Raw genomic sequence first — 27,745 nt, 5'->3', positions numbered from 1 at the left:
CTTAACAACAACAACATATTACTTAGGCTCTTACTTGTTTCAAATTTCACAACTCAAACTAGCTATGACAATTCCGGCATGACTGGATCCCGCTACACTAGGAATGCCTCTCTGTTTCCCTGATCTGGGTTCTTGTGTGTTGGCTTCATTCTCAGGCAAGCCATGTCTTCAGAGAAGCTTCCAGGATTTCATTCTTAAGAGAGAATGGCTATTTCCAGTAGAATACTGGACTATGTACTGGGACTATACTGGCATGGATTGCCCTGGCTCACCCCAGAATCAGTTGTGGCTAGTTATGGGTGAAGGATATAGTCTACTAATTTCCCAAATCTTACAGTGATCATTCATGAGCCTCACCCTAGCTACATAGATCTGTACTGTGTATGTGCTCAGTCATTAGAAGATGGAAGGTGGTCTGCAAAAACAGTAAAAATCCACTAAGCTGGCTATGTAATTTGCAAATATTCTAAATAAATATTACTTCCTTAAATATTCAGTGAAACATTTGTGAAAGCATTATTGTTGCTCCTAATTGGCCAAAGGTAACACATCAGGTATTAGTAGTACCAGGATTTCAACTTACCTCCTGTATCTCCAAGTGCTTTTTCTTCTATTCAGATGTGAATAACAATTGGACATTTAAAATTGAGAGTTCATGAGGAACAGCTTGCTGAAATAACAGGTATGGTCACAAAAGTCACCTCTTAAATTGCCATTTTTGGATAATATGACCTCAGAAATAGAATATACATAGAGAAAAAAAAAAAAAGGTCAGGGAATAAAGTCAGGAGAAAAGCTGTCACATTTGGAAAGACAAATGAAAAAAGAGATGGTAGCTAGGGAGGGGTAGAAAGAGATAGTAAAAAAAAAAAAAAGACAAGAGGGAATTGAAGAGTGATGTGTTTAACAGAAACACTTCATAAATGCTTACCCTCTTGGTTTAAAGAGTTATTTTGTCTCTTTGGATAGCTAGCATTCATTTGGTGGTGTATAATAGTAGCTTACATTTATTATGTATATAATATTATGCTCCTGGTATGGCACTGTAGGAGAAGCACTGGACTGTGAACCACAGGTCAGCAGTTCAAACCCACCAGCTGCTTCTTGGAAACCCTATACAGGGTCACTAGGAGTCGGAACTGATTTGACCACACTTAACACGAACAACAATATGCACATTGTCTAACGTGCACTTTATGCTATTGTTGAGCAGCTGACACTATTATTACTCTGAAGAGTCCCTTTTCATGGAAGAAAACACCAGTCATACACTGGTATTGGATGGGACAATACTTTTAGTTACACAGAGAAGAGATAGAATAAGGTCAGCTTCTGTAGTAAGTAAGTGTAGTCCCTGTGACCAGTGGGTCTTACTTGGCAGCCATTTCAAGAAGATGGTGTGCATACCCCCCTCTAAGGCTTCTGGAGAAAGTCCTCATTGTCCATGCCAGGTACAGATATAAAAGGGGGGTTGGCCATGAGCTACAGTATTCACATACTTTAACTATGCAGTTCCTGGGACTATTGATATGTGTTCAGGGCAAGAGAGAAGCCATGTGCTGATAGCCCATTAGCTGCTGTGGGATGTCTTTTGGGATCAAGATACCCCAGAAAAGGGAGTCATCAAAAAAAAAGCCAGACTGACACTTCTGGTCCTAAGCGCAAGATTCATTCCTTGGTCAGTGGGAAAGTTGGCAGATTGCATTCAGATGGCCTTCTTTTACACTTACTAATTCATTGGCTCCTCACAGTGGTCCTATGAGACAGGTAAAATCATTATCCTTATTTTAGAGGGGAGGAAATGGAGCTATATAGAGGTGAAGTAATTCTTTGTATCCACCATTTTACTGCCAGTATTTCAGTCCAATTTGCTCCAGCCAACTTACTTAATCACTGCAATATACTACTTGCTGTGGATATAGACAGGCATGTTTGGGTAGCTCTGAAGCATAGCAGATTAAAAAAGAGCATTCTCTGCCTTACCTCTCTCACAGAACAAATTTTAGTCCATTATTTTTGTTTGTTTTTTAATTCTCTTATAAAGGTAAGGTTTCGCTTGTACTTACCTTTCAGCAGACCAGTAGAACTGAAAATGCTTCAGAACAGTGTGCATTTAATGTTGAAGACATCCCAGAAGTGTCATTCCTGCTCAGGTCATCATTGATGTGGGTGCTCGTGACTGAAAAGGCTAGTAGAAAAATAGCAGTGGAAGAAACCCACACAAGGACAGTCTGGATGGCAGTGTCACCTCATCCATCAGTTTTATAATAGTGTTGGCCTTTGTCAACATTTTCCTAAAGGAAAAATCATAAGGCAGCAAAACAAAGAACCACAAATGAACAAAACTGGTTAAGACCTCCTTGAAGACTTGAGAAACTTAAGTTTTTGCTTCAAAAGGCAGTCACTCAGTCATGTGCTCTCTAGAGAATGCTGCCTACAATTGTTACTATTTCACATCTGCTGCTCGAATTTTCTCCACCTTTCCTAGAGTGGAAAATTTTTGTCAATCCTAAGTGTCTTTTTTCATTTTCAATACCAATTCACAGAAAGAATCTCAGAAATATCAGTATGAAATTTTGTTTTGAGTTAAGGTTTTTTTCATTAGCAGAGAAATAGCAGAAGAGGTTTTTATATTTCCATTTTGGATTCATATGAGAAAATGCAAATGGATGAAAATCTATTATGCTTTGTGTTGAACAACTACCTTTTCCTTTTTCCAGCAGATTACGCAGATTCTGTTAAGGCACTGTTCACTGGTATCTTTCTCAATATGATGTTGAGGTGGGGTGGGGTAATGCATCCTTATCATCAACTTGCATGTGTGACATGACTTATATGTTAAAGCCTGGTACAATTCGTTCTTAGAGTTTATTCTTTTGTCATAATATTCACTGGCTGAAATATAAACCTGCCTAAGCAGATAATACCCTTCAGAGGATTTTATCATACTAAAGCTTCTCTTTGTCCTGCACATTGTGAGTGTTCCCTTACTCTTCCATTTTCATTTCATTAATGCTATATTGGCCCTTTAAATTTTTTCTGCAGTGAAAAAATTCATCACAATTTTTCTCACAATGAAATTGTGAAATAATGTTAAAAATTTCTTGCAACTTATACTGTCAGTAAGTTTGACGTATAGTATGTGGATTACTAGGTTTGTTGCTAGAAATGTACACAACTCTGACAGACTGTTTACAAGTTTCCCTCCCTTAAAAAAGCCTTTCTACAGAGTTGGTTATGGGATAGAACTAATAGCATGTAGGAAACCTGGGTTGGGGAATATGTTTCTCTACATTTCATGGAGGTATCACTGAAAGGGTGAGGTACTGTCTGAAATAAAATGTGCTTACTAGTTTTCTTCACTGTCTTCACAAAGCTGTATCCCAGAATACTTTCCCATTGAGCTGCGCACTGCCCTGGCTTTGATAGTGTGAGCTTCTCAGTATTCATATTAGACAAATTCACATCATTACCTAAGTGAATGTTTAGTAGAGGACAGTTGGGTTTCTGTTTGGAATTGCTTGGCATTAGCACTCTGAAATACTATTTGGCAGTTTTTCATACTTCTTTTAAATTTTAATTGTAACCCATCAAGTCTTAAGCAATTTCTTTTGGGTTTGACTCTTGATGAATGTCATAACAGGGTGTTTTAATTTAATGAATCCAGAATAACATCTGTTTCTAATATTTTAAAAGCCAATTTATATGGAAATTCATTTAATACAGAGTCAGAGTACAGGGAGACTTGTAAAAATCAAAATCAAAACAGAAAATCCAATCACTGTGATATAGTAGGTCTTCTGTTAAGAAAGGAATTCACTTATAACTAGGTTGAGTTACCACTAGCAAACACCCAAAATATCACAGTTTTTGCAAGATAGCAATTTAGGTTTCATACTCGCCAAACAGAGAAGTATTCATGAGTCAGAGGCTACTTGACAGAAACTTAACAGTGACAACAATTAGGGTTGGTGGTTCATGGTGACAAAGGCATAATTTCTTTCCATTTTACTGCTTTCCTCTGGGCTGCCTGGTTTCTATTTCTAAAGACCCTATAAGAGCCAAGATGGCTGCTGGAACTCACATACATCTGTGTTCCACCCAGCGGGAAGGAAGTAATGGTAGAGTGGAAGAACATACGGACTTTTTTTTTTAAGGATGATACTTCCTGGAAATGTCTTATACTCTGCTTACGTACCACTGGCCACAAATTAATCACAAATTAATATTTAGCAGTGAAGGAAGATAACAGAATCTTTTTTCCCCAGATGCTAAAGATTAGAGAGTTGTGTTAATATTAAAAAAGGAGAAATAAAGTTGTGTTAATATTAAAAATAGGAAGCGATTAGCTATGCCTATCACACTGAGTATTTTGCTTGACATGATCTTAATTGATATTCTGCCTGTTTTACTGAACATAACAGAAAAGTCACTGGCTCTCATATGTAGGTAATGACTGCTCTTCATGGTCTGTTCCTGTTTGGTGGTTTAATGGCAGGATTCTTGCATTCTAGACAGGAGACCCAGGTTCTATTCCTGGCCAGTACACCCATTCACAAGCACTACCCATTTGTCAGTGGAGGCTTATGTGTTGCTATGAAGCTGAGCTTCCAGATAAAAGGGGACTAAGAAGAAAGGCTTGGTGATCTACTTCCAAAAGTCCGCCAGTGAAAACCCATAAACCACAATGGTTCAGTTTGCAAGCAATCATGGAGATGCTATAGGATCAACCAGGCAGTGTTTCATTCAGTTGTGTATTGGGTCTGCATAAAACAGGGGCAACTCAATGGTAACCAACAACAGCAGTCCTGCTCTTTAGATTCTGTCTACTGAAAGTGTAGTCCAGTAGCATCTACATCACATGGTAGCTTATTAGAAATGTACAGTATCCTTCAGTCTACTGAATCAGAAGCTACGTTTTAGCAAAAGATCCCCAAACTGATTTGTATGTATGAGAAGCACTGATAACCTGTGTAAAACTTAACTTTCACTAGGGAGTGGTCATTACACTCTAAGCATATTCCTCACATCAACATCATCTGGGTTTGCACTTCTTACAAATGTATATATTCTGTGTCCTTACATTAATCTTGGACCTGGAATCTGCATTTTGAGTGTAGTACTTGACGTGATTCTCATGAACATTTGACAATTGCTGTGGAGCAGTTCAAGTATTCAGCTGATAAATGAAAGGTTGGCAGTAGGAACTCAGTTGCTCCTTTGGGGAAAGATGTGGCAGTTTGCATCCATAAAGATTTACAACTTTGGAAAGCCTCTGGGGCAGTTCTACTCCATCCTCTATATAGGATCACTTGGCGTTGGAATAGACTCAACAGTAGTGGGTTTGGCATTAAGGCTTAAACTTCTATTCTTTAAAGCTGTTTGCACGCCAACATTGAAGAAAACTTTGAAAGGAAAGAAATAAAGTTATAATTGTATTGTTTATAAGCATGAATGGGGGACTTCCTGAAGGACAAAGAAAGGCATGTCTTAATTCAGCTTCTGTGCAAAACTTTCTATAAGGCAGTCCTCATTTGCATGAATCTTGTATCCCTAGTATCTCATTATAAATCCACATAACACTGAACAATGTTATATTTTTCTGTTTTTGTATTTTACATTTGATTTTTTTCCCTTTACATTTTGTTTTGTAGCCGTGCTATTAAGACCAATCAGGACCTTCTCCCAGAAACTCCATGGACGCATATTTTCTACAATGATTTTTGGGGGACTCTTCTAACTCACAGCGGCAGCCACAAGTCTTACCGGCCACTCTGTACTCTTTCTTTTCGCCTGAACCATGCCATCGGAGGGCTGAATCCTTGGAGCTACCATCTTGTCAATGTCATATTGCATGCAGCAGTTACTGGTCTGTTCACAAGCTTCTCCAAGATACTCCTTGGTGATGGATACTGGACCTTCATGGCTGGCTTGATGTTCGCCTCTCACCCCATTCACACGGAGGCGGTGGCTGGAATTGTGGGAAGGGCTGATGTCGGAGCTAGCCTCTTCTTTCTTCTCTCCCTGCTCTGCTACATTAAACATTGTTCTACAAGAGGCTACTCATCCAGGACGTGGGGCTGGTTCCTAGGGACGGGACTGTGTGCAGGATGCAGCATGTTATGGAAGGAACAAGGAGTGACTGTTCTCGCAGTTTCAGCAGTTTATGATGTCTTTGTCTTTCACAGGCTGAAAATGAAACAAATCTTGCCTACCATTTACAAAGTAAGTGATTGTTGGTTCTTGAGTATAGAATTACTGAGTTGCTTGCTTGGTCCCTTTCTACTATTTAAAAAGCAAATTTGTTCCTCTTCAAGTAGAATTTAAAATGTTACTATTTGATCTCCAGTTAATAGAAATGCCCTTTTTGACCTTTTTTTTTTGCTAAGCTGGGTTTCAATCACTGATTGTTTTGTTTCTCTGGTTTTTTAGCTTATTTCCATGATTTCCAAAGTGGTAAAAGAATACTTTTTCCTTGTGAGGAATGTGTATCTTGTGACTTTTCTTTATTTCTCCCCATATTCTCTATAATCAAAAAATTGTCCATAATGTGTATTTTTTTAAAAAAATATTACTGCTGGTAGTAGAGTTAGATGCTAGAATTAGTAGAAGGGAAATCCTCTGCTATTTGTTAATATTACTTTTCTTGAATTGACTTTGAAAAACAGCTTTTCTGTGTAGTGTACTGGGGATTTCAAATTCTTAAGTAGTGAATCATACTCACCTTTTCTTTGTTGTTGTGTGTAAGAATAGATGAGTCAAAACTGAAATTGGTTATTTTAAGTTTTGTCTTGAGGCCAAATGAGTGAGTGAGTCCTGTACCTCAGAGCTTAATACTTGTATTTCTATATTTCCTTGGTGTGCTACTGTGGGATAAAGCAATGGACCACAAAGTTGGTGGTTCAAACTCACCAGCTGCTCCTTGGAAACCCTATATAGGTCCCTATGAGTTGGAACCGACTTGACAGCATTGAACAACAACATATTCCCTTAGATAAAGAATTAATGTTTCAACACAATGTTTTTTCAAAGTCACAGAATCATTGTGGCATCCCCATACTCTTAAAGAGAACTGAGCACTTTTCCACTTGAGCTTTAAGGGGAGGCAGTGGGAGAAGACAAGAGCATCTAGAGAGAACGATTTGCTTTTTCACCTCCTCATCCTGCCTCACTAGAAATACACTCACCCTTACTTTGACTTTTTCAGTATGGAGACTGAAACTTGGCTGGAGTTTTCAAACCTCAGCCATGTTTTAAGCAAGCTCCTGTCTTTCTTTTGGATACTTAGCAGGGAATTATGGTTTTGGATACTTGCCCTGAGAAAGCTGGCAAGTTTTCCTGGTTGTGACTCCCCCCCCCCCCACCTTAATTTCCAATTTCACTTAAAATTGAATTGGGAAGAAATTAAAATAAGGAAAAAATAATTGAGCAAGATATGAGCTGAAACACTTATTTTTAAAAAAAGCTAATTTTCCCACCTAGTAAGCAGGGTAATCACTGCTGAGCTTCTGTTCTGTGGGGAAACATCTTACCTTTTCACTTAGAACTCCAGAATCAAATGCTTAATGAAGTCCTTTGGTGACTTCAATTAAATGCTGAAACTTTAAAAGAAAACTGTGTTTGGAGTTTGGCACTTGAAAACAACATAAAGCTTGAAAGTCAAGCTCTTATTTACATTTATCTTAAATCATTCTTTCAAGAAGATATAGCAACATTAATAATTTCTTTGCTTTTAAAATGATGTCATCAATAATAACAAGTTTCCTTGTTAGTTCTGGAAATAGAAATAGAATAAGGATAATTCCAGGTTCTGGAGGTTGTGTTCCATTGGAGGATGAGGCTCTCGCAGTCCTGAGTAATTGCACACAGTGGCTGTTGTAGGATTTCTCATTGATAGCCAGTGAAAGAAACATTTTGGTTGGTTATACAAAATTTCCATTTGACTCTCTCATAAGTTAGGGAACTATTCTAATATGTGAATTCACAACTTGCTGTTAGGATATTTTGAAAATTTCTTCTGAGAAATCTTCACTTCTCGAAGCATGTTTCCCAAAGCAGAGCTGTTGACGGAACTCCTTACCATAATTATGCCCCACACAATATTTGGGACAGACGTATAATTGAAAATGTTTTATTTGCAATTAAAATTTAACTGATTATCTAGTGTTTTATCTAGTCACCCGAGTCTTGTCATTGCTGCTTTAGAAAATGAGAATTACTGGTAGTGAAAGAAATCCTAAGAACAGAGTGTGTGAAGTCCCCTCATGCTAGCAAAAGGACAGAATGCTCTTGTGGGGTTAGTGTCCTGTATCTCTGGATCTCTGGAAACCATCTTTTGCAGGACCAGGCACAGCAATACTAGCAGTGGGGACAGCAAGACCCTTTATCTGGTATTTGCTGTTTCAATTTAGGTCTTTTTTTCAATCTCTGGTTTTGCAGCCATGAGCTTCATGAAGACATTGGAATAGCATAGTTCATAAGCTTGGAAGGGATTATAGAGATTATTTATGCCAGTCCCCTTATTTCCAGTTGAGGTATAGAGAAGCAGAGAGGTGAAGATCGCACAGAAAATGGTATAATCACTAGGACTAGACCCCATATTTCTGACTTGCCTGTCTAGTGATCCTTTTACTGCACTCCGGAGATGTGAAGTTGAGCAAACAGCTGTAAAGTCAGATGACTTCCCAGGAGAAAGAAACATAATGTGCATTGAATCTTACCTCCCACTTGCTGAGCATCCGTGTGCTGGTTCAAGGATCTGTCTCTTTGTCTCCATATGGAGACGACAGTTCTTTTCTTTCCTTGAGTTGTTGTGAGGATTATATTAAATTGTGGGATGTTCCATGTGAAGGGAGGTTTCCAGTGTTTGGAAGGCATCTAATATATGTTAGTTTAAGGAAAAGAAGAAATATCAGTGGAACCTATCATTCTTTATCTTAAGAAAGTTAAGACCAAAAGAAACTTTTCGTAATCTTTAAAGTTCTGGTGGTTTGGAAGCTTATGATTTTAAATAGTAATGGCCAAGGAGTCCCTAGGTGGAGCAACTGGTTAAGTGCTGGATGAATAGCTGAAAGGTTGTTAGTTCAAGCTCACCTAGATATACCTTGGGAGAAAAGTCTGGCCCTGTGCTTCTAAAAGTCACAGCTATGAAAACCCTTTAGAGAACAGTTCTACTGTCCAACATATGGCGTCATTATGAGTCAGAAATCACTCAACGGCAACTTGGGGGGGGGGGAAGGAAAAGCATTGTCTAAAGCTAAAGCATGTGGATTTAAGCAAACTTTAATTTAGAATTTTATGACTGTGAGGCTTGTAAACATTGGCATAGATTACATATGGAAGTTATAGAAAATTCCATATTCTGTCTTCAAAATATATAGGTTTCTATGCCTGGGGTGAGTTAAAAGAGATTCTTTCTGAAGGAAGTGGATTAAAAGACTTTGGAAAACTCTTTTTAGCCTTAAAAGAATAATCATCTTAAATATCTTACCAGTTAACCCTGCATCATGGTTATCATGGTATGCCAGATGAAATAAACTTGCCTGCCGTATTAAACATAACTTGTATATAAACAGAAAACTCCAGTGTACAAATGTTTAACTCTATTATGCAAATTAGAGAACCAACCAAATACTCAAAACCTAAAAATGGTGGTTCTCTTAAAGCTGGAAATTGTTAGGATGAGAGGAGTGTTGCACTCCACTTTTACAGTTTTGTCAGTAATGTTTTTACCATGAACAATCACACTCAGCTTCTCTTCACAGTGTTAGGGGTTTGGTTCTGCAACTCTTATCAAAAGTCAGATCCTGGCCCCCAAATTCAACTGTCTATCAGAGACAGACAGGGAACTGAGGTGAATTAGGGAGGACATGTTCTGTGCATACAGGGGGGACCCTGGCACTTGTCATACCTCATTGTTACAGTAAGAAAATGCACAGAGATCTGGAATTTTCTGTTACATCCTCTATTTTTAAATATTGACTATCAATTTAAAACTAAGTAGACAACACTTCTTGGGTCAGACAAAATTCTTAGAATGATTGAATTTGGCCAGAAGTCGAGGCTGCCAATGTTTGACTTCTTTCAAAAGCTTATGCAAATAGGTGCAAGTCCAAATTGTATACAGGAGCCTTGTGATTCTGTGAAGAATAGGTGAGGTTTATATTTTTCTTTGATACAGTATATGAAAACTAGTAAGTACCTCACATATTTGATATGCTATTTGGTTATGAGGTGGGCTGCTAACCTCAAGGTAGGCAGTTTGAAACTTGCAGTCATTGTATGGGAGAAAGATGAACATTTCTGCTCCTGTAAAGATTTATAGCCTTGGAAACCGTATTCAGGGTCTCTGAGTCAGAACCAATTCAACAGCACATAACTACCACCATTTAGTATTTAGTAGATATTTTATTTAGTATTTAATAAATGTTATTTGCATTTGCCTGTATTATCTGAGTGTTCTAAAAATATTAACACACTTAACATTATTTAATAAGTGCTGAGAGAGATGATAGGCACTTGTGAAATTATAGGGTTGAATCTGGCAAACTATAATTTTGTCAATAGTTAGAACGCTTAGTCAGTAAAAACTAAATATAAAATGTTCACAAATATATATGAACAAAAAAAATCAGTACTTAAAATATTCTTAGTTCTTAGCCTCAGAATTTAGTGTGTCTTCTAAATTACAAGTATGTTTGCAATCTAGAGCAGTGATTGGCATATAGTAGGTAGTGTGATGTAGGATAAGCACTGGACCACCAGGTTGATTTGGACCACAAGATGGCAGTTCCAACCCACCAACCACTCTTCAGAAACCATATACAGGGTCCTGTGAGTCAGAACCAACTTCATAGCTCTTAACAACAACAGCAGGGAACTCAGTAGGAGTCCTGGTGTGGCACTGTAGGATAAGCAATGGACTGTTAACCACAGGTTGGCGGTTCAAACCCACCAGCTGCTTTTTGGAAACCTTATACAGGGTCACTATGAGCTGAAACCAACTTGATCCGCTCTTAACATTAACAACAACCAAGGTATTTTGTAAATTATTGAATTCACACTTGGTTAATAGTTACCTTTTTAAGGTTTGTGGCTGAGATCCTAACATGAAATCCTGCATTTGCTTTTCTATACAATGACAATTTTTTTCCTAGGTTGGGGCTGGAAAATAGAATTGAAAGACATGCATATCAGAAAAATGTTGAAAAATAAATTTTCTTAACCTCTCATCAAATGATCATGTTAGCATTCCTTAGGTTACTTAATTTTATGTGGTCAAAAATAAGGGGGGAAGATACCACTCCTTTACTCCTTTTGAAATGCACTTAAACTAGCCTTGCTAATACAAATAAATGCTAGACTTTTATCTGCCCACAAAACTTTTTACAAGCCTCCCATGACCTGAGGAGGTACATGGGTAATAAAATCAGTAAAAGCAATGTTTTTTCTTACTTACCCAACATCAGTCATTGCTTGCCTAGTGACCGTTTTCTGTGTTTATTTAGCATCTGTTAATGGTTTAAAGTGGAAACGGAGTTTTTGTTTTGTTTTGTTTTGTTTCCTTTATTAGCCTCATAATCACTTAGTCAGTCATAGGTGGGTGGAAAAGAAGACAAAAATTTGAAAGTCCAAGTAGTAATTCCCATATAGGAAAACCCGAGAAAGTCAGAAACGGTATAAAGCATAAACCTGTCCGCAGAGGAAAACACAAACATTTTCCACTGAAACAAGTGATAGAAAAATAGTAAGAATGCACCGTTTCAAAGGCACAGAAACAGAAGGCCTTTCCGTCAAGTTCTGACTCTTACAGGTTCCCCTTTAATAGATCAAGATCATTTTGAAAAATGAAGTCCTTTCACTTGATCTTTTAATAATTTCTCTAAAGTGACCACCTTTTTTTTTTTATCTAGACTACTTTTCTTAAAATGTTAAGCTTCTATTTCAGATAAACAAGATAGAGAAACAATGTTAACAGAGGGGGAAATGGGACGTATTGCCACTTTTGGAAAACCAGTCATCTCTTTCTTATAAATAACTTAAAACATTTTTTTTTTTTGGAGTCTTAAGTAGAATGTGAGTGGTGGAGGTTGACGGTGGTGAATGAAGTTTGCCTTTATATTGGTTATTATATGAGGTTGATTTTATATTGTTGATTTTAAGTGCCGCCTAGTTGGTTCTAACTCATAGTGATCCTGTATAGGGTTTCCAGGTAGTGGCTGATAGATTTGAACTGAAGACCCTGCAGTTAGTAGTCTGATAGTAGTCCAGTGTGTATCCTACAGTGCCACACCAGGACTGTAATATGTCAACCAATATTAATAAACAACTAACCCCATACTACCAAACCACTTAGATACCTTATCTTGGGAATGGTTTCTGAGGATGGGAGTTTTTATTCTGTTGGAGGTTTGTGGTTCATGAATTTGAACACCGGGTGTGTTACTTGGTTCTTCTGTACATTTCATTATTATGTGTGACTCCCTGTGTTTGGAAGAGTATGAAAAGGGAGATGTATGACCTGCAGGTAGTTGTACATTGAATCCACATGTGCGTTTTTATTGGATTAGCTGCTAGGGATGGCATTGGCAGGATCTGTTATCATTTAGGACTTTGTCCCTTTTCTCTCTATACTAGGTCTTGGTTTTAATCAAGCTGTGACCTTCATATCTGTTTCCCTGAATGAAATATACATTTGCTGTTTCTGATTTTCTTTAATTAACATCTGTGCCACTGTACTTCAAGCCATGTTTGTAATTTCTTATGATTTTCATTCCCTTCATTTGTGAGATTACAGATTCAGCAAGCTATTCTGATCTATACCTGATTCTTTTCCTAGCCTTTTCTAGCCTTATTGAAATTGGAGGGCTGACTATTTGTTATGCACTTAGAAATGAATTTGGATTTCCTCCCAGTAAACTTGTTGTAGCATTTAATATTCATGGCCTGTAGTACTCTAAGACGTTGGACAGCTGCCAACACTGCTAACCAGATAATAGCACAAATAAAGTCGAGGTTCACAAATAATTTAAAATTCAAAAAGTCAAAGATTAATAAGGACTTTTATTCCTGCAGGTTGGCTCCTTTACTCAGCTGATTTAAGATTATTGTCGGTTCTAGCTGCAATGCAATGTTACTTCAAACTGAGCAATGTACATTTGGAGTGGGCTTTTTCTTTTCCAAAAGTCCTGTATAAAGTGCTGTACTTTTGTGAACTGTTTTAAAAGTTCTTTGGATATTGTCATCCTATACAAACATAACTAAAAATAATTTCTCTCCTAATATGTTTATGGAATTCTCTTAAAGCCACCTGACTGCAGTTACAAGCTTCTGTAATGCTTTGTTTCAACTTCATGCACTAATACTTAATATAAAAAGTGACTCATTTACAAATTATCACTTTAAAAAAATGTCACTTTGAGAAAGGCAAAGTGTCTAAGGTGAGAATTCAAAGATAAATCAACAACATTTTGCCCTCAAGGACTCCAGTGTGGTAGGAAATTGAGACTGGGACATGTAAATGAAGAACTGAAATTCAAGCTGCAAAGTTGTGAGGGCTGCAAGGAAGGAACACAGGGAGGGCTGAGGGGTTTAGAGAAGGAGAGGGGATCAGGAAACACCTTCTGGATTCAGAGAGATTTGAGCAGGGCCCCAAAGAATAGTTAAGATTTAGATATTTATGATTCGAAAAGTGAGGAAGAGTGAAGGGGTTATAGCATGAGCACTACATAGAGGGGACCTCCTAAGAAGTGACCTAGCATTACTGAGCAGTTGTCATGACAGATTCATATGTGACATAAGGGACTGTTAGGGTATTTTGTCCCCAACAATACTGGGAGACAATGCATGGTTTTCAAATGAGCTTCTACTTTTCCTGGTCCATGGGAGCTGCTTAGGGATGTGCTGGCCAGCTTCATCTTACAGCCTGGCAGGAACAATTCTGTCTCCTTCCGTAATACTGAGCATCAGACTCAGGAGTACAGGTTTATATCTCATTTAGTAGTTGGGTCTCATATCAGTGCATCTCATTCTTTAGCATTAAAAAAAGTATTTCGTTTCTGAAGCCTAGTACTGGTGTAACCATGGAGGAAAAACAATGGACGTCTGACCACAGGGTCAGTTGTTAAAACTACCAGCCACTCCTATCACTATAAGTTGGAACCAAATCTATAGCATTTAACAACAAGGAGTATAATTTTACTTTTTGCTAAATAATGTGTGGCATATTATGATATGGTCTGAATGAGAAAAACAGGGAATCATTATGGGCTCTTTCTGTGCCCATTGTAACATTGCTGAAAAATGCTTAAATATTACTGAGAATGTCCACAAGTACAAAATTCTTCTTTGTTTAGTACTCTTTCATACAGTCAGACTAAAAAAAAAAAATTTTAAAGAGTCCATTTAATGTTACAGAATACTTTATTAGCACTGAATTTCAACCAGTTAACTCAATACACCATCAGTGAAAGTGAGACGCAGATTGGATCTTGTAATGAATAAATAATGAGTCTCATTGAAATCGTCTGTGCTGTTTTCATAATACTATGCTTCAGATGCATGTTATATCACTTGGCTCCATTTTCGATAACCTGCTGTATTAGAGGAATCAAACTGACTGACAGGGTTCCCATGATGGTCAAGGTGCTCATAGTCAACTGTCTACTTTCAATTTCCCAGAAAACAATGTGGCTTGTACAAATTTGAAATCCATTGTCATTCCCTAGAAGTCAGCTCTCAGTTTTTAATGCCTGCAACAATGGAACTGCTAATTCAGTGTTGATTTCTCAAATGAAATTTTAGCTATTGAGAGCTAGATTCCAGGAGTAAGAAGACGAATGAAAAGACAGAGACAAAGGGAGAAAGAAAACTATTTATTATCAAATTCATGAAATTAAGTATGAGATGCAATATTACGGTAAAGTTGTATGGTTCTATAAGTTTAGTTTTCTTTTAAACATTTAGATTTCAAACCTGTGAGGACAGAATGGAAAGAAATCAAAAGGAAATGCAGTGCCCTCTCATACAGTAGTCTATGGTGATTTGATGGCAGGAAGGTCATTGTGCCCTTGTTCTTCTGTCTTTGTAACCCAGCACCCAGATGGCTCCTGTATGCTCTGTTGGTTTGATTATAATTCTTGCATCAAGTGAAATAGCATGAATTCAGAATTTAATACATGTTTCTTCAGTAATTATGGCCTTGATTACTGAAGTCAGTGTTTCCGTTCCAAAGAACACTTTCTTTTTCCACATGTTTATTCATTTAATTTCAAAGAATCAAATAAAATGCAAAGATCATAGTACTTCTCTTTGATCTGATATGGGAATCTGTAGTGCCTATGTTTTGGTTTGTGGTTGTCATTGTGTTTATGATTAAATCTCAAAGAAAATAAAAGGAACTACAGGAGAAAAATGAAGGACATCTAAAAAATAAATTATTTAGTTAGCCTGTAGAAAACAGATGAGTGGAAAATACATCTAGAATTTCCATGAAGGTATCACTAAACACGAATTACATGCCAATTACAGTTAATATAGAGGCTATGATTATATACAGAATCAATTGTTGGTTTAAAAATAAGTAAAAAACTAATTTTTAAAACTTATGTTTAAAAGCTAAAAAAGGATCAAAACCTCTAGCATTTAAATTTTTCTGTTGCTCTATCTGTTTGTAATATCATGTGAGCCTTTTGAGGGCATTGATAACTATATATATTCTGTTTATATCGAAACCTTCCAGAGGCTGGAAATGGTATTGCTAACATTTGTAACAACTGAAAAATTAAAATACTAAGGTTCCTGGTTTTTCTTTTTTTTCAAATTTTTTGACAGTTCTCCATTTATTTTGTAGTTCATTGTACTGTAGTGGTTTGCATGTTGCGGTGATACTGGAAGCTATGCCACTAGTATTTCATATAACAGCAGGGCCACTCATGGTGGACTGGTTTCAGGAAAGCTTGCAGACTGAATTAAGACAGACTGGGAAAAAGGACCTGAAAATAGTGGACAGTGAGAACCTTATGAATAGTAGTGAAACAGTGTCTGATATAGGACTGGAAGTTATCTGATACAGTACTGAAAGATGAAGGCACTTACAGTCGTACTAGAGAAGTGACCAAACTATCTCCTCAAATAGAGTCTACCTTAATGGCGTGGTGGTGGTGGTTATGTGCCGTGCAATCGGTTCCGACTCATACCGACCCCGTACAGGGTTTCCAAGGCTATAAATCTTTATGGGTGCAGAAAGTCTCACCATTCTCCTATGGAACAGCTGGTAGTTTTGAACTGTTGACTATGAGGTTCGCAGCCCAATTCGTAACAACTACGCTACCAGAGCTCCTTTAATGACATAGATAAGAGTAAAGTTTTTAGAACCTTCATTTTCTGAGGTGGTATAACTCAAAATTATAAGAAATAGCTGTAAATATTTATTAATAATTGGAATAATTCCAGTTGGAAAGCTAATAATTAGAATAAATGTACAAAAGTATGAATCTAAGATTGTTAAAAGTTGTAAAAAAATGAAAAGGAATGCTTGAAAATCAATATCCTAGTCACTAGTGAGCTGAAATGGACTGGTATTGGCCATTTTCAATAAGGACATTATGCGGTGTACTCTGCTAGGAATAACCAATTGAAGCGGAATGGTGTCATATTCATTATCTGAAAGAACATTTCAAGATCTATTCTGAAGTACAGTTCTGTCAGTGATAGGATGATATCTACACATACAAGGAAGAACAGTTTGTACAACTGTTATTCACATACCAATCATTAATTCCAAAAATGAAGAAATGGAAGGTTTTTTTATCAACTTCCACATTCTGAAATTGGTCAAACTTGCAATCAAGATGTATTGATACATACTGGTGACTGCCATAATAAATTTGGAAACAGGGATTTGTAATTGGAAAGTATGACCTTGGTAATAGAAATGACACTGAATATCACATGATAGACTTTTGTAAGACCGACAACCTGTTCATTGGAAATACAATTTAAAAAAAAAAATCAATATACATGGTGAACTGTACATTTTGACCTTGTCAGATGGAATACACAGGAATTAAATCCACTACATCTATAGAAAGAGACAATGGAGAAACTCAATATCATTAGCTAGAACTAGGACAGGGGCTGACTGTAGAATAGATCATCATTGCTCATATGCAAGTTCAAATTGAGGCTAAAGAAAATTAAAACAAGTCCACAAGAGCCAAAGTACGATCTTGAGTATGTCCCACCAGCATTTATAGACAACCTCAAGTAACGATTGGACACATTGGACATGATTGAAGATCAGAGTTGTGGGATTATACGTAGGATATCATATGTGAAGAAAGCAAAAGATCATTAAGAAGACAGAAATAAAAGAAAACACTAAAATGGAAATCAGAAGAGGCTCTGAAACTTGTTCTTGTAGATAGAGTAAAGCAAATGGAAAAAATGATGAAGTAAAATAAAATAACTGACAGAAGATTTTAATGAGCATCTTGAGAATACGAAAAAAAAAAGTATTACAAAGAAATGTGCAAAGCCCTCTAGCAAACCAAAAGAGAAGAATACACAAGGTATTTCTCAAGACAAAATAAATGAAGAAAAAATTCAAGCCTTGAGTTATATGATTGAAGTATTCTATGGGCAAAAAATTGAATGACAGAAAAGCATCAGAAGATAAAAGGAATGCATAGTCACTGTACCAAAAAGAGTTGGTCAGTGTTCAACACTTCAGTTGCTAGCAGATGATCAAGAACTGTTGGTAAAGAAGTTCAATCTCTATTGCAGGCATTGGTGAAAAACAAGCCTGAATCCCAATCTATAGGCTTCAACAAATGGATGTAACACTGGAATTGGAGTCTATGCCAAGACATTTGGAAGATGGCTACCTGGCCTTCCTAGTGTAAGAGATCCATATGCAGACGAATGCAGAAATTGTGGACCAGTATTATGAATACATACATTAATATCACAGGAAAAAATTTGCTGAAGACGATCCAAAAACAGTTACAGCAGTATATCAACAGGGAACTGCCTGAAATTCAAGTCGGAGTCAGAAGAGGACATGGGACCAGGAATGTCATTGGTGATGTTAGATGGATTTTGCCTGAAAGTAGAGAATACCAGAACTATGCTAATGCGTGTCTTATTAATTATGCAAACACAATCAACTGTGTGGAAAATAAAAAAAAATATGGATAATATTGCAAATAGAATTCTAGAACACTTGATTGTGCTTGTGTGGAACCTATGTCTAATGCAAGAGGAAGTTGCTTGAAGACGACAAGGATATATACTGCATGGATTAAAATCAGGAAAGGTGTGTGTCAGGGTTGTATTTTTTCACCATATTCAATCTCTATGCTGAGCAATTAATTGAGAAGCTGGATTATATGAAGAAGAATGTAGCATCACCAAGATTGGAGGAAGATTCATTAATAACCTATGATATGTAGCTGACACAGCCTTGCTTGCTGATAGTAAAGAGGACTTTAATCACTTAAAGATGTTGATCAAAGACCACAGTCTTCAGTATGGATTACAGTGTGTAACATAATGAAAAGTAAAATACTCTTAAGTGAAACAATAAGGAGCATTGTGATAGGTGAACAAGTATTGATGTCACACATTTTTATGTTAGTTTGATTCTCAGTCAACACACATGCAAGTAACAGTAAGAGATCAAATAATGTATTGCATTGGTTAATAAATATAGACAGAATGCTCCTTAGAAAGTAGGATGGACATGTTGTCAGGAAGGACTAATGCTTGGAAAAGGATATCGTGCTTATCAAAGTGTAGAGGTCAGTGGGGAGAAAAGGACAAACCTTAATTACATGGATTGTCAGAGTGACTGCAACAATTGTTGTTAGGTTGCTGTGCAGTTGGTTTTGACTCCTAGCAGCCCTGTGCACAACAGAATGAAATACCGCTGGGCCCTTCACCATCCTCACAATTGTTATGCTTGAGGCTATTGTGCTGCCACTGTGCCAGTCCATCTCATTGGGTGGTCTTCTATTTAGATGACCCTCCAATTTACCAAGAATGCCCTTCTCCAGGTTCTGCTCCCTCCTGATAACATGTCTGAAGTGTGAGAGACTAAGTCTTGCAATCATGGCCTCTAAGGGCATTTTGGCTATACGTCTTCTAACACAGATTTGTTTGTTCTTCTGGAAGTTCATGGTACGTTAATGCTCTTCTCTAACACCATAATTCCAATGCATCACATTTTCGACTGTCTTCCTTATTCATTGTTCAACTTTCACATGCATATGAGGCAATTGAAAATATCATGGCTTGGGCCTGGCTTCCTTTAGTTCTCAAACTGTTATCTTATCTCTTGAACACTTTAATGAAACTTGAACACTTGTGCAGCGAACTTGACTGCTGTTTCCATTAAGTGTTGACAGTAGGTCCAAGAAAGGTGAAGTCTTTGTTAACTTCAACCTTTTCTCCATTTATTATGATATTATTTATTGGTCCAGTTGTGAGGATTTTGTTTTCTTTGAGGTATAATCCATATTGAAATTGATGATCCTTTATCAGTCTTCTTTTAAGTCCTCTTTGCTTTCAACAAGCAAGGTTGTAACATCTGCATGTTGCAGGTTGTTACTGAGTCTGCCTCCAGTCCTGATGCCAAATTTTTGTTCCTATAATCCAGATTCTCAGATTATTTGCCCAGCATACAGATTGAGTAAATATGGTAAAAGAATACAACTGTGGCATGCTCCTTTCCTGACTTTAACCCATTCATTATCCCCTTAGCTGTTTGAACCACTGCCTGTTGGTCTAGGTGCAGGTTCCTCATTAGCAAATGAGGTACTCAAGCATATTAAGTGTTCTTGAGTACCTATTCTTTCTAAGGTTATCCATAATTTGTCATAATCCACATAGTTGAAAGCCTTTGCATCGCTGTTAAAGCTGGTACTATGTCTGGCAATGTTCTGTTGCTTTTCATAAGGTTTTCAGTGTGTAATTGTTTCAGAGAAGTCTGCCTCTCCTTCATAATCTGTGTTAGGAAGCTCTACTGAACCGGTCCTGCTTGTATTTAAAATACAAGGGGTATAACTTCGAGCATCACAGCAACATGAAAGCCACTGCAGTATGACAAACAGACTAGTGGTGAGCTGCAACAGTGGAATCAGGTATGTCAGTGACCGAGGATAACATCAAATAAGGGAATGTTTTATTCTGTTGTATGTAGGTTAGATATGTCTTTGGACAGACTTGAATTCACCTATAAATTCAACAGCAATGATGTAGACAGTAAGTCCCCTCTCCAATAATAGAATTTAAATGCCAGTTTAGCTGCCTACATTGTGTGTTCTGTCAAAATAAAATGTTTGAATCTAGTTGAAGTCTGTCAAGCTTACAAATAAATGTTTTCAGTGTGTCTTTCTATAACTTCTTATGAAATGGAAAACTCAACCCCATAGAATTTCTGAATGTGACATTTCAGGCCAAAATTTTTCTTCATTTGTCATGACACACTGATAGCATAGTGTTTACAAGCTGCACTGCTAACTTCAAGGTCAGCAGTTTGAAACAACCAGCTGATCCGCAGGAGAAAGATGAGGCTTTCTGCTCCTGTAAAGATTTACAGCCTTAGAAACCTTATACAGGGTCACTATGAGTTGGAACCGATTCCACGGCACATAATCAACCAACTGTGATAAATCAAATAGTTGGTAGTTTGAAAATAACTGGTGTTTACTTTGAGTAGTCATTTGGTGTTTGGCCAGTCTCTTTATGAAACGTTTGGTAAAGCATGGTAGATAGTCCATGGAAATAGAGTTTATAGAATTAGTTTAAATCAAAATTAGATTATTTTCTAACTGTGACTTTGGGTAAATTAGTACACTTCTTATAACAGAAATTACTCAATCTGAAGAATCAGGAATATATACTTTGCAGGGTTGTTGTGTGGAGATGGAAAGCATACAATTATCTGACTCAGTATTTTACATGTCATTGTTTTCATCAGCATTTTACTCTGTTTCTGTAACATGGTGATAGAAGGAACTTGTTTTAAAATTTTTTCTGAGCACTCAGCATGGCCATGACTTTTTTAGAACAACATAAATGTAGTTAATAGAATGAATGGTGAAATGCCAATCAACCAGAAATGTTGTGTTTCCTATACTAGTTTACAATGCTGATAATTTACAGAAAGTTGAGGGAAATGTCGTTTCTCAGTGACAGTTCTAACGAAAAGCATCATTTGATCATTGATCTTTTGTTGGCTAAGTCAGGTCTCTATTTCCGAATGTTGCTAGTATTAACACTTTTTTGTCTTATTTTTATAGTCGATTATTTCCCTTTTGGACTCAGGAGGGTGCTATTGCTTGTATGTGAAAGTGGAGTGGAAACGGGCTATTTTTCTCCATTCCACCTTCCCTATCCCCCCAGCCCACTGTTTTCTATACATAGGTACTTTTAGCCAGGCTTGTAGAAAGGAAGATTAGTTCAGCGGCTGCAATAGCTTGCTGCTTTGAAGTCTCATTCTTTAGAGAAAAGATAACTCTGCTATCACCTAAAGGTGAATGTTAATCTTCTTCCTCCTCCTATTCTGCCTTAACTTGGCTGGCAATATCCTTGCAGGTGATTCAGGGATCTATTATAACCAACCTTTTCAGGGAAACATTGAGGCTGATTTTGTTTTTGTTTAGCAGTTTATTCCCTCAAGTCCTAGGAAAAGAATAAAAGCAGAAAACTTTCGTTTTTACAAGTAATATTATTTTCTGGGTGACATAATTGCATAAAATATTCTGTTTACTTTAATGACATTCAGACCAAGTATTTTTATAGAAATGTAAATCTTAACAACTTTTTCTGGATGAGATTAGTCTGTAGTGGTTATGTGCCGTGGAGTTGGTTCTGACTCATAGTGACCCTTTACAGGGTTTCCAAGGCTGTAAATCTTTATGGGAGCAGAAAGCCTCATCTTTCTACCGCAGAACAGCTGGTAGTTTTGAAATGCTGACCTTAATGTTCACCGCGCGATTCGTAACCACTACACTACCAGAACTCCTTAGGTTAAATTTGATATTGGTTTCAGGAAATCCAATGTAAGTGTGTGTTGCTTAACATCTACAATGTTATGGTTGTTGTTACTGTGTCCCATCCAGTCTGTTGAGAGCACCTGAGGTAGGCCTAGGTGCCTGGATGATTGATTTTCTATTAGTGCTCTTTGGGACCACACCAGGCAAAATCCGGGTTGAGAGCACAGAGTTGTGGGAGCTGAAGGTGACTGGAGTTGGGAATTTGGGCCTGGGTCTCTCCATCACCACACATTAGGTAGCTTCAGGATTATATGAAAAAGCCTGCAAAAGTGGAAATTTGGCCTCAGGAAAAGTATCTAGTATCCTGCCACTCAGACCACCTGGGTGTTCTTGGCCCATAGTCAGATGCTTCTTGAATGAATATTAATCGATGCATACCTGCATTTAAAAATCTGGTTTAAATAACATGATAAAATTACTTTAAAAAAAAAAAAAAACAACTTTAGGATTCATCATGAATTTTCTTTGATATACCAAACTTGATGGAGCCCTGGTGTGACACTGTAGGATAAGTACTGGACTTCAAGGTCAGTTTGAACTGCAAGGTCCGTGGTTCAAACTCATTAGCCTTTCCTTGAAAACCCTATAAAAAAGTTGTTATGAGTCAGAACGAACTCGTTGACACTTAACAGCAAACCAAACTGGAAAGATCATCATCGTTAGTGAATCGCTTGATTACAAAAAATTGCCACACCAAACTGGCGCCTATTGAATAGGAAACTTTAGGGTCACTAACATTTTATTTGTGTTTACAGTGTACTTGATATTGAAGTGGGAAAGGAAATCTAGTTTTTCAAAAGCTCTCCATGTGATTCTGATAGTTCGGTTTGGAATCTCCTGATTTACATTAAGAATCAGGTTCCCATGTACAATACTATTACACATTGTAAAATTTTCAAAAATACTCAAGAATTTATAGCTGGAGAGGGATATTAGAAACCAGATTTCTCTTTCTCACTCTGACTGTCTCCAGAGTATTTGAGGGACACAGAAATTAAGCACAGTGAAGTCAGAGTAGAGCCTTTGCTGTCCCGAGACCACTCCCTCAAGGTTTAATGCTTTCATCACCAACCTCTTCATCTCCCTTTGCTTCACTGTAAAAGATTACAAATCTCTTTACTATGGAAATTTTCATTTGGCCAGTCAACAGGAGAAGCTAATTAATAGTGGAACCCTGGGTATCCAAATCAAGTTTGCCTTTTATCAAGATTCTGCCTTTTTTGTTTTACCCCAGATATTTTTTGTCCATGTCAACAATTCGTGTCAATAATTTTGAAATTGAGCTTTTGATTTTTGTTTTGTTGTCCCCATCACTCTTTCCTGGATTTCTACTTCAGTGTGATGAGCTTTAGTTTGGAGCTCAGTTAAGAGTTTACATTTTGTTAGTCTGGGTCTCCAGCTTGATTTAAGCCTGCATTCAAGTGGAATTTTATTTTTGTAGCTGCCAAAAGCTTAACACAAAGAGACTAAAATCACAGTGTATTTTTCTTCCAAATTTGGTTAATTTCCATTGCTTACTGTTTGAAATATGTTATCCTTCAATACTGGACTCTTCCCTTGATTATATTGAGCCTAGTAATTGGTCTAAGTGGAGAGTTACAAGTACTAGGGCACCTCTTCTCCACCGTCCTCTAGCTTTCCAAGGTACCATTTTGCATGGTGAAGAGAAAGGAGAACTTTAGACTTCAGCAGGAGACATATCAGTTGAGTTTATTTTTTATTTGTCCACTCAATATCATGTTACTTTCTCACTGTTGGGTGAAAATTTGAAAGAGAAATAAATGTATTGTTAAAAAGTCAGGATGGCTCAAAAAATGACTGCATTTTAGATATAAAATGGCAAGAATGGAGAAACTGCATAGGTGCCAATTAAAAACTGGGCTGGCTGAGAGAGAAAAAGACTGAATTTAAGTTGTCAAAGCAGCAGCCTAAAGTTGCTGGTCCTGAGATGGGATAATTTGTAGTCTTTGATTTCCTTGCCCTCTGCAGTATAATCTTCTCCATGGCTCTGTTGGCTTCAGTATTATTCAGAAAGCAAGAGAAATGACCCATTTGAATTCATTAGTCTTCATTACCATATACACACAGAACCCATGGTAATAACGACAACAACTATTGTTGATTGAGGCTTACTGTGTGCTAGCACCGTGCACAGTGATTTTTGTGCATGATTTTGTTCATGAGTGTAGGTACTAACTTTGCTTACAAATAAAGAAACTGAGGTTTGTGGAAGTGAGATAAGTTTCCCAAGGATGACTAGCTTAGTATATAGAGATGGGTCTCTTCCAAATATCTGACTCCAAAGCTCTTGGCCTTACCATTATGAGTACCATTTTCCTAGGATTTAAGTTAAAGCAGAAGATACAAAGGTATTATGAAGGAAACAACCATTTTTTTTTTTTTCATTCCATATCAGCTGGTCTTTGGAATAGTGCTCTTTACCTATAATTGCTTTAAATATAAATAGTACTCTCCAAACACAATAGTTTTATGGATACTATATTGAAGAAGTCTACAGGCAAAATGTTGAATGATACAGAAAGCACTAAAGGAAGGTATGCACAGAGTCCCTGTATCAAAAAGAAATGTTCGATGTCAAACCATTTCAACCGGTAACGTAAGATGAAGAACCTACAGTGCTGAAGGTATTAGTGAAAAACAAGACTCTAAGAATGAGTAGGATACATATTGAAATCTTTCAACAAACTGATGTAGAACTGGAGGCAGTCACTTACTTATGCCAAGAATTAGGAAGACAGCTACCTGGCCAACCAATTGGACGAGATCCATACGTGTGCCCATTTCAAAGATAGGTGGTCAATGAAATGTGGAAATCATTGACTAATATCATTAATATCACATTCAAGTAAAATTTTGCTGAGGATAATTTAAAAATAACAGCAATATAGTTCATCAACAGGGAGTTGCCAAAAACTCAGGCCAGATTCAGAAGAGGACGTAGAACCAGGGATGAAATTGATGACATCAGATGGATCATGCCTGAAAACAGTGAATACCAGAACGATGTGTACTTGTGCTTTATTGACTATGCAAGGACTTTCAACTATGTGGATCATGACAAGCTATGGATAATATTGCGAAGAATGGGTAATTCAGAACACTTGAGTTGTGCTCAGGGAACCTGTACATAAACCAAGTGTCAGTCATTCTAACAGAACAAGGGGATACTGAATGATGTATAATGTGCCAGGGTTGTATTCTTTCACCATACTTACCCAGTGTGTATGCTCAGCAAATAAGTCAAGAAGCTAAATACGGAAAACATGGCATCAGGATTGGAGGAGGACTCATTAACAACCTGCAATGTGCAGATGATAGAACCTTGCTTGCTGAAAGCAAAAAGGTCTTAAAGTACTTACTGATGAAGATCAAAGACCATAGCCTTCAGTATATCTTGCAATTCAATGTAAAGAAAACAAAAGTCCTCACCACTGGACCGAAAAATAACATTGTGATAAATGGAGAAAAGATTGAAATTGTCCAAGACTTCATTTTACTTGGATTCACAATCAAGACTCATGGAACCAACAAGAAATCAAACAACTTATTATATTGGTCAAATCCATTGCACAAGACCTCTTCATAGTGTTCCAGAACAAAGATAATAGTTTGAAGATTGTTAGTCCTCACCCAACTTTTTAACAATATGGTTATCACTCTTTCAAATATTCACCGAAGCCTTGGTGTTTTTAATTGCCTCATATGCATGTAAAAATTGGGCCATGAATGAGAAAGACCATAAATGAATAGGGATATTTGAATTATGGTCTTGGAGAAGAATAATGAATGTACCATGGACTGCCAGAAAAACAAACAGGTCTGTGTTGAAAGAGGTACAGCCAGAATGCTCCTTGGAGGCACAAGGTTGGTGAGATTTCATTTCTTATTCTTCAAACATATTATCAGAAAGGACCATTCCTTTGAGAAAGACACTATGCTTGATAATGTTGAGTGTCAAGGAAACAGAGTAAGACCCCCCAGTGAGATGAATTGCCACAGTGGAAGCAGCAATGGTCATAAGCATAACAACAATTGTGAGGTTTGTGCAGGACCCACCAGGTAGTGTTTCATTTTTTTTATGCAAGGGTTCACTATAAATTGGAACTGATTGGACAGCACCTAATGATAGCAACAAGAACAACAATAAAAGTACAAAAACGGCCAATATATTATCCCACCCTTCTTGGAAGCAGAAGACATGTATACGTATGAGACATTTATAATGCTATTGCTCTGTAGTAATAATTTTATATAAAGTGCTGGGGGGGTGGGAAGGACAAGTGTCAAACAAATTAATTCAGCCTGTCTAGGAAAGTCTGGGAGAGGAGGAAACTGACAACACAAGTTGCTGCCACCTTGATTTGGACCCAGGTATGTCCAAGTACTATTGTCCTCCGTAGGGTTTCCAGTGGTTGACTTTTCAGAAGTAGATTGCCAGTCCTTCCTGCTGAGGCAGATCTGGGTGAACTTGAACCTTTTCGGTTAGCAGACTAGTCCATTAACATTTTTCTGTACCCAGGGACTTGGACAAATATGTAGTGTCATCTAAATAGCTTAGTCCATCCAGGTTTTGTTGTTGTTTATTCGTTTAAAATAATTTAACAGTTTTGCATTTCACTTCCATTCAGAGGGACTTACTTGCTCCACCTTCCCCTGCAATGCCTGCCACGTGTCAAGAAATTAACTAGATGCTTACCTATGAATTTTTAATAAATATGCACTGAGGGTTTTCTAGATACTTGACTCTTTTCTTAATGCTGAGGATAAAGTAGTGAAGAAAATAGACTTTTGGGGTTTTTTTTGTGATTTGCATTTATATTTATTACTTACTCATCAACTCTGGGTGGTTATTATTTTACCCCATTTTTAACTGAGCACTCTAAGGCTCAAAGGTATTTAGTGAATTTCTCCAAACTACCTCAGTAAGTAGTAAAACTGGGCTTCAAAGGCCATGTTTGTTGTGAATTCAAGAGCACTTAACAACAACAGTAGGCTTTTTCTTTTGCATCCATTTGTCAGACAGGTGGGGCAGGTGTTGGGCTATTGGTATTCTGAGATGGACCATCACATTGGCCTGCAGGGCATATGATTTCCACCATGGCCTTTTCCTATGCTGAAGACTGAAAGGAGAGGCTTTGTTTCTGTAATCTTTGAAGCTGAATTTGAGTAGATTTTCTTCTTAAGTTTTCTTTACCTTCTCTTCCTCCTGAAATCCATGATGTTTTTCAAGCATTTAAAAAAGAGTAATCTGTAGTCTGCTCACATTTGATTTAGCTTTGAATTTTATATTTCTGCATCACGCTAATTAAAGGTATTAACTTATTTATGTGTCCTTGGCAGGGAGTGTATTCATAACCTCTCTAAAAGGGAAAAAAAGTCTGCACTACAGTGGCTGTTTTATAATTAAGCTAAAAATACCCCTCCTCCCTATTTACTAAAAATATGAAAGGGCTTATTTGAAAAACTGGCAATGGTGTGATGCCAGAGGGTGACTGTGTCTTGTTGTGGTGGTTGTTAAGTGTTGTCTAGATAGTTCCGACTTATGTAGTGACCCTGTATAAAGTTTCTGAGGAGCAGCTGGTGAGTTTGAGCACCCAACCATAGTACCTCCTAAACTCTACAGGGTATTAGGTCTTATTTTCTTATAGTAAGATACCTTTTGGAAT

The 27,745-nt window shown here is 37.3% G+C and overlaps 1 protein-coding gene across 2 annotated transcripts in view; it reads left to right on the top strand.

Moving 5' to 3' along the window:
- The window catches only part of TMTC2 (transmembrane and tetratricopeptide repeat containing 2), a 684,646-nt gene that overhangs the window by 218,685 nt on the left and 438,216 nt on the right, over nt 1-27,745 (top strand). Inside the window, exon 2 of one of the 2 annotated variants that reach the window (XM_006871819.1) lies at nt 5,655-6,225. The exons of the other annotated variant lie outside the window; for it this stretch is intronic. Coding sequence (XP_006871881.1) covers nt 5,655-6,225 — 571 coding nt within the window. The remainder of the gene's footprint in view (nt 1-5,654; nt 6,226-27,745) is intronic. 2 annotated transcript variants of the gene reach the window in all.

This window comes from Chrysochloris asiatica, unplaced genomic scaffold (genome assembly GCF_000296735.1).
Source record: "Chrysochloris asiatica unplaced genomic scaffold, ChrAsi1.0 scaffold00175, whole genome shotgun sequence".
Classification (NCBI taxonomy): Eukaryota; Metazoa; Chordata; class Mammalia; order Afrosoricida; family Chrysochloridae; genus Chrysochloris; species Chrysochloris asiatica.
Note: the sequence above shows the minus strand (reverse complement) of the source record. Positions and strands in the feature narration are given on the sequence as shown.